The sequence below is a fragment of the Callorhinus ursinus genome, unplaced genomic scaffold (assembly GCF_003265705.2).
Source record: "Callorhinus ursinus isolate GAN/ISIS: 27379988/994484 unplaced genomic scaffold, GSC_fseal_2.0 scaffold14, whole genome shotgun sequence".
In the NCBI taxonomy this organism is placed as follows: domain Eukaryota; kingdom Metazoa; phylum Chordata; class Mammalia; order Carnivora; family Otariidae; genus Callorhinus; species Callorhinus ursinus.
The window spans coordinates 13,065,460-13,080,416 of record NW_027397076.1 but is presented as its reverse complement, the minus strand read 5'-3'; the positions used below and the strand labels follow the sequence as shown (position 1 = coordinate 13,080,416).

At 37.4% G+C, this 14,957-nt stretch overlaps 2 protein-coding genes across 5 annotated transcripts in view; one reads left to right on the top strand and one right to left on the bottom strand.

Moving 5' to 3' along the window:
• The window catches only part of ELK3 (ETS transcription factor ELK3), a 68,939-nt gene extending 60,199 nt beyond the window's left edge, over positions 1-8,740 (top strand). For both annotated transcript variants that reach the window (XM_073900471.1, XM_025881330.2), the window contains one exon: positions 6,273-8,740. In XM_073900471.1, coding sequence (XP_073756572.1) covers positions 6,273-6,371 — 99 coding nt within the window. In that variant the 3' untranslated portion in view covers positions 6,372-8,740. The remainder of the gene's footprint in view (positions 1-6,272) is intronic.
• A 3,789-nt stretch (positions 8,741-12,529) lies between these two features.
• The window catches only part of CDK17 (cyclin dependent kinase 17), a 113,263-nt gene continuing 110,835 nt past the window's right edge, over positions 12,530-14,957 (bottom strand). Inside the window, exons 17-18 of one of the 3 annotated variants that reach the window (XR_003210282.2) lie at positions 14,568-14,672; positions 12,530-13,832 (exon numbers count right to left, since the gene is read on the bottom strand). Coding sequence is in view for 2 of the 3 variants with exons in the window: in XM_025882486.2 (XP_025738271.1) it covers positions 14,703-14,734 (32 nt within the window). In the remaining variant the exon portion in view is untranslated. Of the gene's footprint in view, positions 13,833-14,089; positions 14,735-14,957 lie in introns of those variants that run through there. The other 2 variants (XM_025882486.2, XM_025882487.2) reach the window with 2 other exon arrangements.

The window sequence follows — 14,957 nt, the reverse complement described above, 5'->3', positions numbered from 1 at the left end:
TTTCCAAAGGGAGTTAATGGTGCTGCAAAACCCAGCCTTCAGAGGGAGACATTTTCATCAAGGCAGAAATGGCATATTCATGTCAGATATCAACAAATGGAACAATTAATTCTCGAAGTGCTTGGCTATCTTCATTGACTATGAAAACTGGAAAGTTATTAAGGAAAAGGGACTTTAGAAAATTAGGCAACATATTGATATCACTTGAAATAAACTGAAAAACAAAAATAGTGAAGAATGTCCGTACTGTAATAGAAAAGTTATCTGTATAATCCTATGAATCATAATCAAGTTCTCCTTGTTCCATAATAAGAAAGGAGTGTCCAGGGCATTTGGTTAAAAACTAAGTCTTAGCTGCTTTATCCTGCACAACTCCTGTTACTAGGTAGGCACATTTATTATTCATTCACACACTAGAATCTTGCGGTAGCACTGCTTGCAATCATGTGGTAATCAGTATTTCTTCTTTGAGACGTGAAGACTGTTCCTCACAAAGATGTTACTAAGAGAAAAATAGAAAGGGTCCTAGGGACAGGAGTGAAGCAAAACTGGGGCAAGCGAAAACCCTCTCTAACTCTAGCATGTCTCATCTACCCTGAATCCCACGCCTGCCCTCCAGTGTGGCTCACCCAAGCTCGTTGTTCTTTTGTCCCTGTTGCATCTAGCACTGACCACTTTGTATTATGATGGCCTGTTCACCTGGCAGTCTCCTCCACTAGACTGTGGGTCCTCAAGAGGCCAGAACTACATCTTGTTTCTTGTTTACTGTGGTGCCCATTCCCCCACCCCATGTCTGGCCACATTGCTTGGCATACAAATAATGCTCAGTAATTATCACTGACTAAATGAGTGGGTACCTAAGAATTCACCAAGGAATTGGGGCACCTGGCTGGCTCAGTTTGTAGAGCACGTGACTTTTTTTTTTTGAAAGATTTTATTTATTTGACAGAGACACAGTGACAGAGGGAACACAAGCAGGGGGAATGGGAGAGGGAGAAGCAGGCTTCCCGCTGAGCAGGGAGCCTGATGTGGGACTCGATCCCAGGACCCCAGGACCATGACCTGAGCCAAAGGCAGATGCTTAACGACTGAGCCACCCAGGCGCCCCTGAGAACACGTGACTCTTGATCACAGGGTCATGAGTTCGACCCCATGTCTGTTGTAGAGGTTACTTTAAAAAGAAAAAGACAAGACAAGAAATATAATTTAAGAACCTAAGTGTTAAAAAGATCAGGTCTCTGTGCTTTTTTGAGTTGGTCATTTTGCTTGTAAAGGTTGGTATTGAACTCTGTGCCAGGAGCTATACATGCTGGGATTTAGGGTCTCGGAAGAAGGGTAGAGCTAAAGAGGTTTTGATTGCTATCTTGCTTCTCATTGCTATCTTGCTTCTCTGGTTCCTAGTAAGGTTGAGGTAGGGTTGTCATGATGTGACTGTATATCCCTAGGTAATCAGGTTTCTCTTCTGGCCCATCTTCTCATCACAAGAAAATTGAGCTATGGTCATGCACAGCCAACATGTTGATTCTCAGCCCTTAAACTCTGGCAGGGAAGTAAAAAAACTAGAAGCAGTGAGCAAATGTAGTACTAGGAAAAGTTTTAGGTTAGTACTCTTTTGGTGGAGAGCTGAAAGACCTTATTTCCTCAGAGTATTCACAATGGAGCAGCAGTATTCTAGTATTAGAGCTCCTGAGGAGAGCAGTTGTTTGGTGCCTTGTGTATGGTAAGCTCTATGGGCACAGGGACTGCACTATTACTTTAGTCCTAGAATCTAACACGGTCTCTGGAGGGTTCACTAGATATTTGTGAATAAAGAATGGAATCTCACTTCCCTCCTTACTGGGAATTCTGCCACCTGATTGATACAAGGCTTGGTGATCTCTCAAGGAAGCCATGGAGAACTGCTGTTAGGGAGTTCTTTGGGATCCCTTGCTGTGGATACTAAACCTTTTCCAGCCTATCACTCCTCACAGTAATGGTTCGTGTCCATAGTGATTGTACACATTAGCAGGATATTTGGAGCTCTGGGTGTTGGACACACATACCCTTTTTTCTTCAGTCACTACTGTAGACCAGTGGCTCTCAAAGGTAACGTGCAACAGAATCAGCTTGGACGGTATGTTAAAAGATTCTGCTGGGCCCCAACCCCAGAGTTTCTGATTTAGAAGGTGTGGGATTGGGGCCTGATAATAACATTTCTTCAAGATCCTAGTGATGCTGTTACTCCAGGAATCTACTTTGAGAACCACAGCAGACCAGTGGTTCCTAATTTATAACTAGAATTCTTCAGAAGAAATTGCTGCATTTAAAGGCCACCTACTCAGAATTTTAAATTCACAATGTACCTGTCCTCTCTACCAGAGCCATCCAAAAACAACAACAAAAACCACAAATGGGAGGTAGAAATGGGGAAAACAATCATGTTTAGATCGTTGTTGGCAGGGCCTTGTGCCCTCTTTCTGTGACTGGGGTCCATGAAACTAAGGAAAAACAACTTTGTACCTTTTAAAACATTACTCTTCCTATGTAAGAGCAGTTGTGATAGTTGAAACTAGCAGTTTTGAAAATAGTAAATAAAACATGGTAAGAGGAATATTCAAAATTCAGATTATCAGCAGTGCCCCTTTTGAACTAATAATTTTCTTTAAAAATAAACCTTTCATATATACTAGACATTGAGGAAGAAAAGAAATACATTGGGGCTACAATAAGTTTTAAATGATGCTGGCAAATTTCCTGTTGTCAGGATTGAAAAGTAGATCAGAATCCTTTCGGTAACAGTTGACAGAGCTGAGGACTTTTTGCACAGAAGGTCCACTGATATAATCACTGTGGCAACTTACAGCAGATACTGAAGAATTTAAGGGAAGGAGAGAGAAGATATTAGCGCCTTTCTGGAAGAGGTATATTTAAAAATAAAATGAGATGGGTCTGAACAGTTTGGCATTTTGAGCTTATCTACAGGGTGTCTGTTCCACTTCTGAAACAGATTTTCATCAAATTTGGCATAGGTACAGATAATATCTTGAAACAAGGCAGGATTAATTTTTTTTTTTTTAAGATTTGATTTACTTGACAGAGAGAGCCAGAGAGCATAAGCAGGGTGAATGGCAGAGGGAGAAGCAGGCTCCCCACTGAGCAGGGAGCTCTCTGTGGGGCTCAGTCCCAGGACCCTAGGATCATGACCTGAGCTGAAGGCAGATGCCCAACCGACTGAGGCACCCAGAATTAAGTTTTCAATTGAGGATGTTTTCTGAATGTTTTAATCCAATGAATCTAACCCAGAAAATATTTGCAGTGCTCTGTTATCAGGGACTGTAGGGGAATATGCACTATGGGAATAATAGATATATAAACAAAAGGTTATAGGAACCCAACAGGGAATAGCTTTCTAGCTAGGGACTAGATGAAGGCTCCGCCGGAAGACGTGGCACCTGAGCTGGTAAGAAAGGACAGGGTTTTGGCAGAGAGAAAAGCACCTTCTAGATAATCTCCATGATTTGGATATGCAAGTGCATAGTCTGTCCAGGAAGGGACTGGGTGATTAGAAGAGTGGCTGTGTAGGCCTTGAAAGCTATGCTCAGGGTTTTCCACCTTAGTCTCTTGATAACCATGGAAGGTTTTCTAAGCTGGATATAAAAGAACAGATTTAATTATACTATTTTTTTTAGATTTTTAATTTATTTGAGAGAGGAAGAAGCAGATTCCCCACTGAGCAGGGAGCCTGACACACCTTGGGATCATGACCTGAGCAGAAAGCAGATGCTTAACCGACTGAGCCACCTAGGCGCCCCTAAAATCTCTATTTTAGGAAGATATTGCTGATACCAGTGTGGAGGAAGAACTGAAGAGAAAGCAGAAAGTATAAGGTGCAGGAAGATAGGAGGAATATTTATACTACTGCAAATACTGAGGGAAAAATAATCTTTTAGAATAGTAGAAATAGGAATATATTTAGAAGACATTCCAGAGGTAAAATTGAGAGACTTTTAGTTGGGTTTGAGGAGTAAGAGGTAGTGAAAATTAGGAAGAGGCAAAGATTACTTATGTGATTAAAAGACTAGAAATGCTATAAGTAAGAAGTTAACATTTATTGAGGGCTACTGTATGCTAGACGTCGTTCAAAGCACTCTTCATGGCTTCTCATTTAATACATTTGACCCTTGAACAAAGTGGGGATTCGGGGTGCTGACCTCCCCCTTACAGTTGAAAATCCAATGTATAACTTTTGACTCTTTAAAAACTTAATTACTAATAGCCTAATGTTGACCGGAAACCTTTCTGATAACAGTTGATTAACACATTTTGCATGTTATATGTATTATTATGCTGTATTCTTACAATAAAGTAAGCTAGGTTAAAGAAAATTGCAAGGAAAATATATTTGTAGTACTATACTGTGTTTATTGAAAAAAAAATCTGCACACCTGTGTTGCTCAAGAGTCAACTGTACTCCCAGTAGTTCTTTTTGAAAAGATAAGGAAACTAAGGCCCAGAGATGTTGCTCAGTTTACCCAAGACCACATGTTCATAAGTGGCAGAGCCCTGACTGAAGTTTAGGGTCCTGCTCGTATCACCACTCTAACCGACTTCAGAGTGAACACGGAATAACAGGTTTTTGGTGAAGACGCACTGATGGGGACATCTAGCTAACAGCAAGAAAGGATTGTTGAGTATAGGAGAAAGGAAGGCTGAAAACAAAACTTTGGGGGGAATGTTGCAACTTAAGCGGGTGGAGGTGGGGAGTCAATAAAGATGAAACAGGCCAGAAAAGCCAGGCAAGAGAAACTACAACTGAGTGTATAGAAATAAAGAGCAGAGGGCAGAAATCAATAATATACTTTTTAAAACAGGAAGATTAACAAAACCAAAAGCTGCTTCTTTTGAAAACACCAATAAGATGGTCAAAAAACAAAATGAGAAAAAATTGCAAATAAGCTAGGAGAATGAAAATTCAAAACCTGCTCTTCATTCTGTGTTCACTCTTAAGTCAATGGGAATAGTAGTTAGGAGCGTGGATCTTAATAAACTATATGCAAATAGATTTGATAACCCAGTTGAAATGGATAAAATTCTACAAACAACTCAAGTTCCAAAGTGTCAGAAAAGAAACAAAAACCTTGAATATGCCAATGACCATTAAAGAAACTGAAATAGTATTTAAAGAGCACACTCACACCAAGCCCTGCCAAAAATAAGTTGGGCAGTTTGGTACAAAAAGCGCAGGATCTTTCAGAGTTTAAAACTTGGCTTTATTGCCTATTAGTCTTTAACCAATCAGAAGTTATTTGAATTCTGTTTTCTATAAAATGGGGATAACCAAACTTACTTTACAGGCTTCTAGATACCAACTGAAATGACAACCACTGATAAACTGTAAGGCACTACACATAACAGTTACTGAAACAGTTTGAAAATTGAAAAAATATATTCTGTATTTATTGTACTTCTAACTTGTGCTAGGCTCTGTAGTTTGATATTTAGTGTTGAAATTTAATATTAACTTATCTAAATAGAAATTAAACTGGAAGATAGCCCAGGAGATCATTTTGACACATACCAATCTAGACAACAAAAATCTAGTTGTGAATAGTAATGTATTAAAAGGAGGCCTTTAATTATTCTTGTTGAGTTGGGAGTATAGTGTGGTATTTCTTTTAGACCTGAAAGTTATCAAAGCATATACTTTTATCCCATTTATCATCTTATTTACCCACACTACAGAAATTAACTTTACTCTTTGTTTTGTCACTTAAAGGAGATCTATTAGTTTGGTATTATCATTGTAATTTAAAAAAAAAAAAATTTCCTCAGCTCCAAGATATATTCTTGCTTTCTAAGTCTTTTAAGCTAAAACATTCTTCATTTTTAGCAGTTTTTCTTACTCTGGAAAAACAATTGGCCATTTTCAAAATATAGTATTAGAAATTTTACGTGTGAATCAGTAGAGTCAGTTGTCTGTGGTTTTCAAAATTACTTTAAAGCAAATCAGCATTCTAAGTAGCTTGGAACCTTTTAAAAGGAGTATTTGAACATGCTTTAGCACCATAGGTACATTTTTTTCTAGTGGCTAGGCATATAAAATAGGGACATTTTCTGGGCCTTCTCCCTTGTTTGCTATATGTAACCTTGATCTCATTCTGTAAAATAATTTGCAACCTCTCTGTCCCAAGGGTGATCCACTATGGTCTGTCTTCTGTCTAGGAATGTAAAGAATTCAAGTTTGTCCCAATGGGTCTGCAATAATTATTTTAAAAATCTTCTGTCCCCTACAGTTTCCAACACTGCTTAACGGCCACATGCCAGTGCCAATCCCCAGTCTGGATAGAGCTGCTTCTCCAGTACTGCTTTCTTCGAACTCTCAGAAATCCTGATGACATCTGGCCACAGTTAAAGACTTATTAACTGATGAAATAAATTTGTCCCCATGGGCTAGTTTACCTGTGTCATGAGAAGGACGTTGTGAAACCCTGTTAATTTGGTTTGCACTTTTCATAACATGGATGGTCTAGATTTATGTTAGCATTTTTAAAACCTTTTTTTATATTCAAGTATATATGAAGATCTGTTTGGCATTAAGTGATTTTTTAATGTTTTTTTTATATTCTCTTAGCTCTTAAGTGTTGAACACTGTTGACAGTGAAGAACTTTTCTTAATGGTTTTCAGTGTAACTAATAAGGATGTGAAGCTTTTTTTCTTTCTAATTCCGCATATGCTGAACTATGCTTATAGACACTATAACCAGCTGTGCCTTCCTTTGCATTTAGTTTTATGTAAATGGTTTATATATTTTTTAGTATTAAGAGAAAATGTTTGGAAGACAAAAATTAGTATCAAACAGCTCTCTAGTAGAATCATTATTTTTCACAAGTAGGCAAAATGAAAGCTTATCCATATTTTTCTTTTTCGCTTTCAATTGTATAAGAATTGCCTTAGAACCTCTTTTGAACTGAAGTTCAGTAAATGTCCAATTTCATGTTTTTATAAAAGAAACTAAGCCATATTTAGAAAATAAACATTCACAAAAGAAAATGTTCTAAAGTGCATTTTTTAAAAAATGAAGTTTGAAAGGCTAGCCACCTAGCTGTTTACAATCTTTTAGATTCCTCCCAAACAAAAACCTGAGATGGAAATCTACATCAAGTTCACTCTACCCATTCCCTTGGAATATCTCCTATGTAAGCATATTCTTATTTCAAAAAATTAGCTGTAGTTCTCCCAGTTTTCCACAGCGAATCACACCCCTGATACATTTCCTGTATCATCATGAGTTAGTTAGGGTTTCACTAAACCCCTAGAACTATAATTAACATTTAAACATCCTATGAAGAGGCTCACAGACTGGTTGATGAACACAACAATTCTGTAACATCAGGTATCTTCAGGTGTATAAGGCATAGCCTTGTTTGTGGACACAGGTAGGATACACTGCTTTATGTATTAACTAAGTTTATGGTGAGAATGAAGGAAATTGGATATAAGAAATATATAACTCTTCAGGAACCTCACTGTGGAACTGAACTACTACATCTGGAGCACTCAGCAGTAAATTCTTCTGCGTAGTGTAAAGCAGTGGTAACAAAAACAGCAGGGGCCACTCTAAGGCATTGTTCTGTACATGAAGTAGCAAAGTTCTAATGTGAAGAAAACTGGAAAGTGCCCAGTGCTTTCAAGATCAGATTATCATCCTTAACTGTAAGTAACAAACCAATTTGAAATGCCAAATAACTGATTCCACATTAGGTGTTAAATGGCAAGATTATGAAAAAGGGGTAAAAAATAAAGCTTGTAAAAGCAAACATCTCTTGAGTTTTCAAAGACTCTAAAACTTTGTTATAATGCTTAAAATCTTGAGATTTTCCATTGGAATTGTCTCTGTGTATGGGGAGGTACAAATCTCTAATATACACTTTTGGATATAAAGTAAATTCCAAAATCCAGACACTACTGTCACTTTCACGTAAGCTGAGGAGAATTCTGTACTAAAATAAAATAGCTGGTACAGGGAACTGATATTTACCAAACATGAAATGTTAAAGGTAGAGGGGGCCTTTGAGAATGCTTCTTACCACGGTTTCCAGATAAGGCAATTACACAGAAGCAACTGGGAGTTGCCTAAGGTCACACGGCTCATTAAAGGTAGAACAATGATTGGTGCTCAGTCCAGTTCTGTTTTCCCATGCCTAACTATAAGTAACTACTGGCCCAAATCTGTTAGGTAGAAAAAAACCACATAAACCAAAGGAAGTTAATCAATGTACAAAAATCTCAACCCAAAATATTTTTAAATGTATATGCTGATTGGAAATACTCTAATGACTATAAATCCGATTCTTGTACTTCCTTCCTTGACATACTATGATTGACATACATTCTAGCTCCGTTTTTAGAAATGGAAAAACGCCATACATTTTATGGATCAAAAAACTCACTAGGACACAAATACAGAACTGGAGGTATTGAAGTATAACTCTTATAGCCCTGCCTCATTCTGTGTGTGCATGTGTATTTTAACAATTTTAGTCAGAAAATAGGTTTCAAAGGACATATTAAATAACTTTTTTTCCTTTTTATATGTCTGCTTCATCAGTGTTAATCTGCTATGGCTAAGGTTTTATAGAACTATAACCTAAACGTTGTTCTCTTTGTACACATCTTTTCTATGATGCATATCTTCATTCATGTTCATATATGTATCAATTTTATTATTTTTGTTCAATAAATACTTTGTGATAAAAGGTGTGAGGAGGCAAGTGGGTTGGTTTACTTCCATTTACTTGGGATGATCCAAATTTTACTTCTCTATATGGGTACAGTTGGAAAATAAGTCTTGTCATCTAGCCTTAAATATGATACATCAAAACATATTACATATATTTTATACATATATGTATATATAAAATCTGCTTTAAAAAGATATTTAAGGAAACAATTACTGAGGTTGACTTAGGGGAGGAAGTGGGGGAGAATGGGTTTGAAAAGTGGTCCTCTGATCTTTTAAATCTTAAGGTCTACCAATCATTCTATATTGAAATAGGGGTAGGTGAGGAGGAAGAGAAGAAACAAATTATCATTTATTCTTTCAGCTGCAACTAACACCATACTCAATGGTGAAAGACTGAAAGTCCTAACCAAAGTAATTAGGCAAAAAAAAAATAAATTCAAGTAATAAAGTAAAGCTATCTCTATTCAGATGACATGGTCTTATATGTAGAAAACCTTAAAGAATCCACAAAAAAAATAAAGTCAGCAAAATTATAGGATACAAAATCAACACAAAAATCATTTCTATTTCTACACACTAGCAAATGAAAAACTCAAAAAAGAAATTTAGAAAATAATTCCACCTACAATAACATCAAAAAGAATAAAATACTTAGGAATGAATTTAAGGAGGCACAAGACTTGTACACTGAAAAACTACAAAACATTGCTAAAAGAAATTAAAGCTATCCTGCATTCATGGACTGGAAATCCCAATACTCACAAAGAATCTACAGATTCAGGGTGCCTGGGTAGCTCAGATGGTTGGGCATCTGCCTTCGGCTCAGGTCATGATCCTGGGGTCCTGGGATCGAGTCCTGCATCAGGCTCCCTGCTCCTCGGGGAGTCTGCTTCTCCCTCTACCTCTCTCTCATGAATAAATAAAAAATCTTAAAAAAAAAATCTACAGATTCAATGCAATTCTTATCACAATCCTAATGGCATATTTCCTGAGAAATAGAAAAACCCCATCTTAAAATTTAAATGGAATTTCAAGGGACCCTGAACAACCAAAACAATCATGAAAAAGAACAAAGTTGGAGGACTCACTTCTTGATTTCAAAACTTACAAAGCTACAAGTAATCAAAACGTACTGGCAGAAAAAGAGAAATGTAGACCAATAAAACAGAATCAAGAGCCCCAAAATAAACTCACATTTATGGCCAACTGATTTGTAACAAGGGTGCCAAGACCATTTTGAGAAAAGGACAATCTTTTTAACAAACAGTGTTGGGAAAACTAGACATTCACATGCAAAAGAATGAAGTTACTTTACACCACATACGAAAATTAACCCGGGGTGCCTGGGTGGCTCAGTTGGTTAAGCGGCTACCTTCGGCTCGGGTCATGATCCTGGGGTCCTGGGATCGAGCCCCACATCCAGCTCCCCGCTCAGCGGAGAGCCTGCTTCTCCCTTTCCCTCTGCCTATTTGTGCTCTCTATTTGTCAAATAAATAAAATCTTTAAAAAAAAAAAACCCAAGATGGACCAAAAATTAAAACAGATTACCTAAATGTAAGCATTAAAACAATAAAACTCTTAAATAGGGGAAAATATTCATGACCTTAAATTTGGCAGTTTCTTAAATATGCCACCAAGACCACAAGTAAAAAAAAAAAAAAGATATATTGGATGTCTTTAAAATGAGCAATTTTATGTATTAAAAGGACACCATCAAGAAAGTAAAAGACAACCCACAGAATGGAAAAAATAACTACAAGTCATATACCTCATATGTGTCTAATATCTAGAATATATAAAGAGGAGCGCCTCGGTGACTCGGTTAAGCGTCTGACTCTTGATTTCAGCTCAGGTCATGATGTCATGGTCATGAGATCGAGCCTCTCATCAGGCTCCATGTTCAGCAGGGAGTCTGCTTGGGATTCTCTCCCTCTCCCTCTGCCCCTCCCCCTCCTCGTATGCGCTCTAAAATAAATCTTAAAAAAAAAATGAATATGTACAGAACTATAGCTTAAAACAACCCAACTCAGCAACAACAGTTTAAAAATGGGCAAAGGACTTGAACAGACTCTTCTCCAAACCAGATATACAAATGGCCAACAAGCACATTTTAAAGATGCTCAATATCCTACTCACTAGGGAAATGCAAATCAAAACCACAATGAGCTACCGTGTCATAAGTATTAAAATGAGTATAATTTTTTAAAAAAAGGAAAATAAGTGTTGGCGAGGATGAGAAATTAGAACTCTCATACATTACTGCTGGGAATGTAGAATGCTGCAGTTGCCATGGACAATCATTTGATGGTTCCTCAAAAAGGTAAACATAGAATTACTAAATGACCCAACAATTCCAACTCCTATGTATATAAACTCAAAAGAATTGAAAAAAAGGACCCAAATAGATGCTTGCACACCCATGTTCATAGCAGCATTATTCACAAAAGTCAAGAAGTGGAAAAAAAGCTCATGTGAAATCAACAGATAAATGTTTAAACAAAATGTACATTTGAAGAATATTATTCAGCCATGAAAAGAAAAAAAAATTCTGATACATGCTACAACATGGATAAAACTTGAAAACATCATTCTAAGTGAATGAAATAAGCCAGACACCACTATGGTACAACTCCACTTACATGAAATACCTACAATAGGCAAATTCAGACACAAGAAGTACAGGCATACCAGGGGTGCCTGGCTGGCTCAGTTGGAAGGGCATGCGACTCTTGATCTCAGGGTTGTGATTTCAAGCCCCATGTTGGGCACAGAGATATACTTAAGTAAATAAATAAAAAGAAAACTTAAAAGAAAAATTACAGGCATATCTTGGAGATATTGCATGTCCAGTTCCGGACCATTGCAATAAAGCAAATACCGTAATAAAGTGAGCCAAATGAATTTTTTGGTTTCCTAGTGCATGTAAAAATTATGTTTATGCTATACTGCAGTCTATTAAGTGTGCAATAACACTAAGAAAAAGTACATACTTTTGTGGGGAAAAAAAATTCTTTATTGTTAAAAAAATGCTAACCCGTCTGAGCTTTTGGTGTGTCAACAGTCCTTTTGCTGGTGGAGGGTCTTGCCTTGATGTTGATAGCTGCTGACTGATCAGGGTAGTAGTTGCTGAAGGCTGGAGTGGCTGTGGAAATTTCTTAAAATAAGACAACAAAGTCTGTGGAAATGATGGAAGAGTCCTTTCATGCTATTTGATAGCAATTTACCCACAGAACTTCTTTCAAATTGGAGTCATCTTAATCCCTGATATTGCTTCATCAACTAAATTTTTTTATGTGATATTCTAAATCTTCTGCTGTCACTTCAACAATCTTCACAGCATCTTTACCAGGAGTAGATTCCATCTCAAGAAACCCCTTTGCTCATCCATAAGAAGCAACTTCTTATCATTACAAGTTTTATCATGAAATTGCAGCAATTCAGTCACATCTTCAGGCTCCACTTCTAATTCTAGTTCTCTTACGATTTCCACCACAGCAGTTACTTCTGCTCAAGTCTTGGAATTAGCTTCTATCAAATTCCTGTTAATGTTGATATTTTGGCCTCTTCCCATGAATCATACATGTTCTTAGTGGCACCTAGAATGGTGAATCCTTTCCAGAAGGTTTTCAATTTACTTTGCCCAGATCCATCAGAGGAATCACTACTATGGCAACTATAGCTTTTGAGATGTATTTTTGTTTTTTAAGATTTTACTTATTTGAGAGAGGGAGAGGGAGAAGCAGACTCCCTGCTGAGCAGGGAGGCCCGATACGGGCTTGATCCCAGGACTCTGGGATGAGGCCCGATACGGGCTTGATCCCAGGACTCTGGGATCATGACCTGAGCCGAAGGCAGATGCTTAACGACTGAGCCACCCAGGTGCCCCATGAAATGTATTTCTTAAAGAATAAGACTTGAAAGTCAAAACTACTCCTTGATCAATGGGCTCCAGAGCAGATGTTGTGTTAGCAGGCATGAAAACAACATTAATCTTGGTTGTCCATCTCCATCAGAGCTCCTGGGTGATCAGGTGCATTGTCAATGAACAATAATAGTATTTTGAAAACCTTTTTCCTGAACAGTAGGCTTAAAATATTCAGTAAATCATGCTATATAGAGATGTGCTCTCATCCAGGCTTTGTTGTTTCACTGACAGAGCACAGCGAGAGTAGATTTAGCATAATTCTTAAGGGCCTTAGGGTTTTCAGTATGGTCAATGAGCACTGGCTTCAACTTACAGTCATCAGCTGCATTAGTGTCTAATAAGAGAGTCTTTTTTAAAGATTTATTTATTTCGGCAGGGGGGAGAAAGAGAGGGAGAGAGAAGGAGACTCTCCGCCAAGTGTGGAGGCCAACGCAGGGCTTGATCCCACAACCCTGAGATCATGAGCCAAAAATCAAGAGTCAGATGCTCAACCAACTGAGCCATCCAGGCACCCTAGTCCATCTTTTGAAACTCTGAAGCCAGGCCCTGACTTCTCCTTTCTAGCTATGAGAGACCCAGATGGCATCTTCTTCCAAGAGAAAGCTATTTTGCCTACACTGAAAATCTGTTTAATGTAGCCACTTTCATTAATTATCTTAGCTAGATCTTCTGGATAACTTGCTGCTTCATCTTGTACTTTTATTTTATGCAGACATCTTCTTTCCTTTAACCTCATGAACCAACCTCTGTTAGCTTCAAACTTTTCTTCTGCAGCTTCTTCACCTCTTTAAGAGAACTGAAGAGAGAGAGGGCTTTGTTCTGGATTAGGTTTTGGCTTAAGGAAATGTTGTAGCTGATTTGATCTTCTACCCAGATCAATAAAACTTTCTCCGTATCAGCAATAAGGTTGTTTCACTCTATCATTTATGTGTTCATTGGAGTAGCTCTTTTAATTTCCTTCAAGAACTGTTCCTTTGCATTTGACAGCTTGGCTGACTGGAGCAAGAGGCCTAGCTTTCAGCCTATGTTGCCTTTTGACACCTTCCCGACTAAGCTTAAATTATTTCTAGCTTTAATTTAATCTCAGAAATGTGTGACTCTTCCTTTCACTTTAATAATTAAAGGCCATTGTAGGGTTATTAATTGGCCTAATTTCAGTACTGCATCTCAGAGAATAGGGAGGCCTGAGGAGAGGGAGAGAGATGGAGGAACAACCTGTTGGTGGAGCAGTCAGAACACATACAACACTTATCAATTAAGTTCACTGTCTTGCATGGGTGTGATTTGTGGCACCCCCAAAACAATTATAGTGGTAGTATCCAGGATCATCACAAATCACCATAACAAATATAATAATAATAGAATTTGAAATACTGTGAGAATTACCAAAATGTGACACAGAGACACAAAGTGAACAAATGCAGTTGGAAAAATGGCACTGTCAGGGTTTCCACAAACTTCAATTTATTAAAAAATGCAGTATCTGCAAAGCACAATGAAGTGCAGCATAGTAAAATGAGTTATGCCCACACATTAGAGGTTACCAGAGGCTGTGGGTAGGGGGAAATGAGGGAGGATTTCTTAATGGGTATAGCGTTTGGAGATGAAATTTTTGGAAAAAGATAGTGGTAATTGCTGTACAACACTCTAATTAATGCCACTATATTGTGTACTTACAATGGATAAAAATGGCAAATTAAAAAAAACCAAAACAGTAAAAACAGAAGCATACAAAAAAACAACTTTATGAATTGTCCTGGATCCAAAAGATAAGATTATGAAACATGTTAACAAGTAGTCTTTCAAATGCAATAAAGCATCAGATAGAATGGAGCCACTTCTATACACCTAGAGCAACATATTCAGTGTGTGTTAACAACATCACTTGGAAGGAAAACAAAAAAGGCATCCTCTCTTACCTTTAAAACCATGTCAGTTTAAGATGAATTCTAAGTGTTCAAGGTTCAAAATTTCTGAGTTTCAATTCTCTTCATTGCAAAGTTTTCAGGATCTGAATGGTGGTGCTCAAGTATCAAAAAAAAATATCAAATTCCTTAATAAAATGAAGAAACATCCCTAGGACTTCCTAGGAAGAAGAATTTTATATAACTACTGGATATATTTCTTCACCTTTTATATGCAAGAATATCAAACTTATAGATAACTATAAGAAATTTGCAAAACATCATTTATCTAACCTATGAAATGAAAAATCTGACAGCTTTATAATTGAGTACTCTCCTATAAAATTACAGTAGAGATTACTAAATGAAAGGCCAGCACAAATATAAATTAAATATCATTACTGG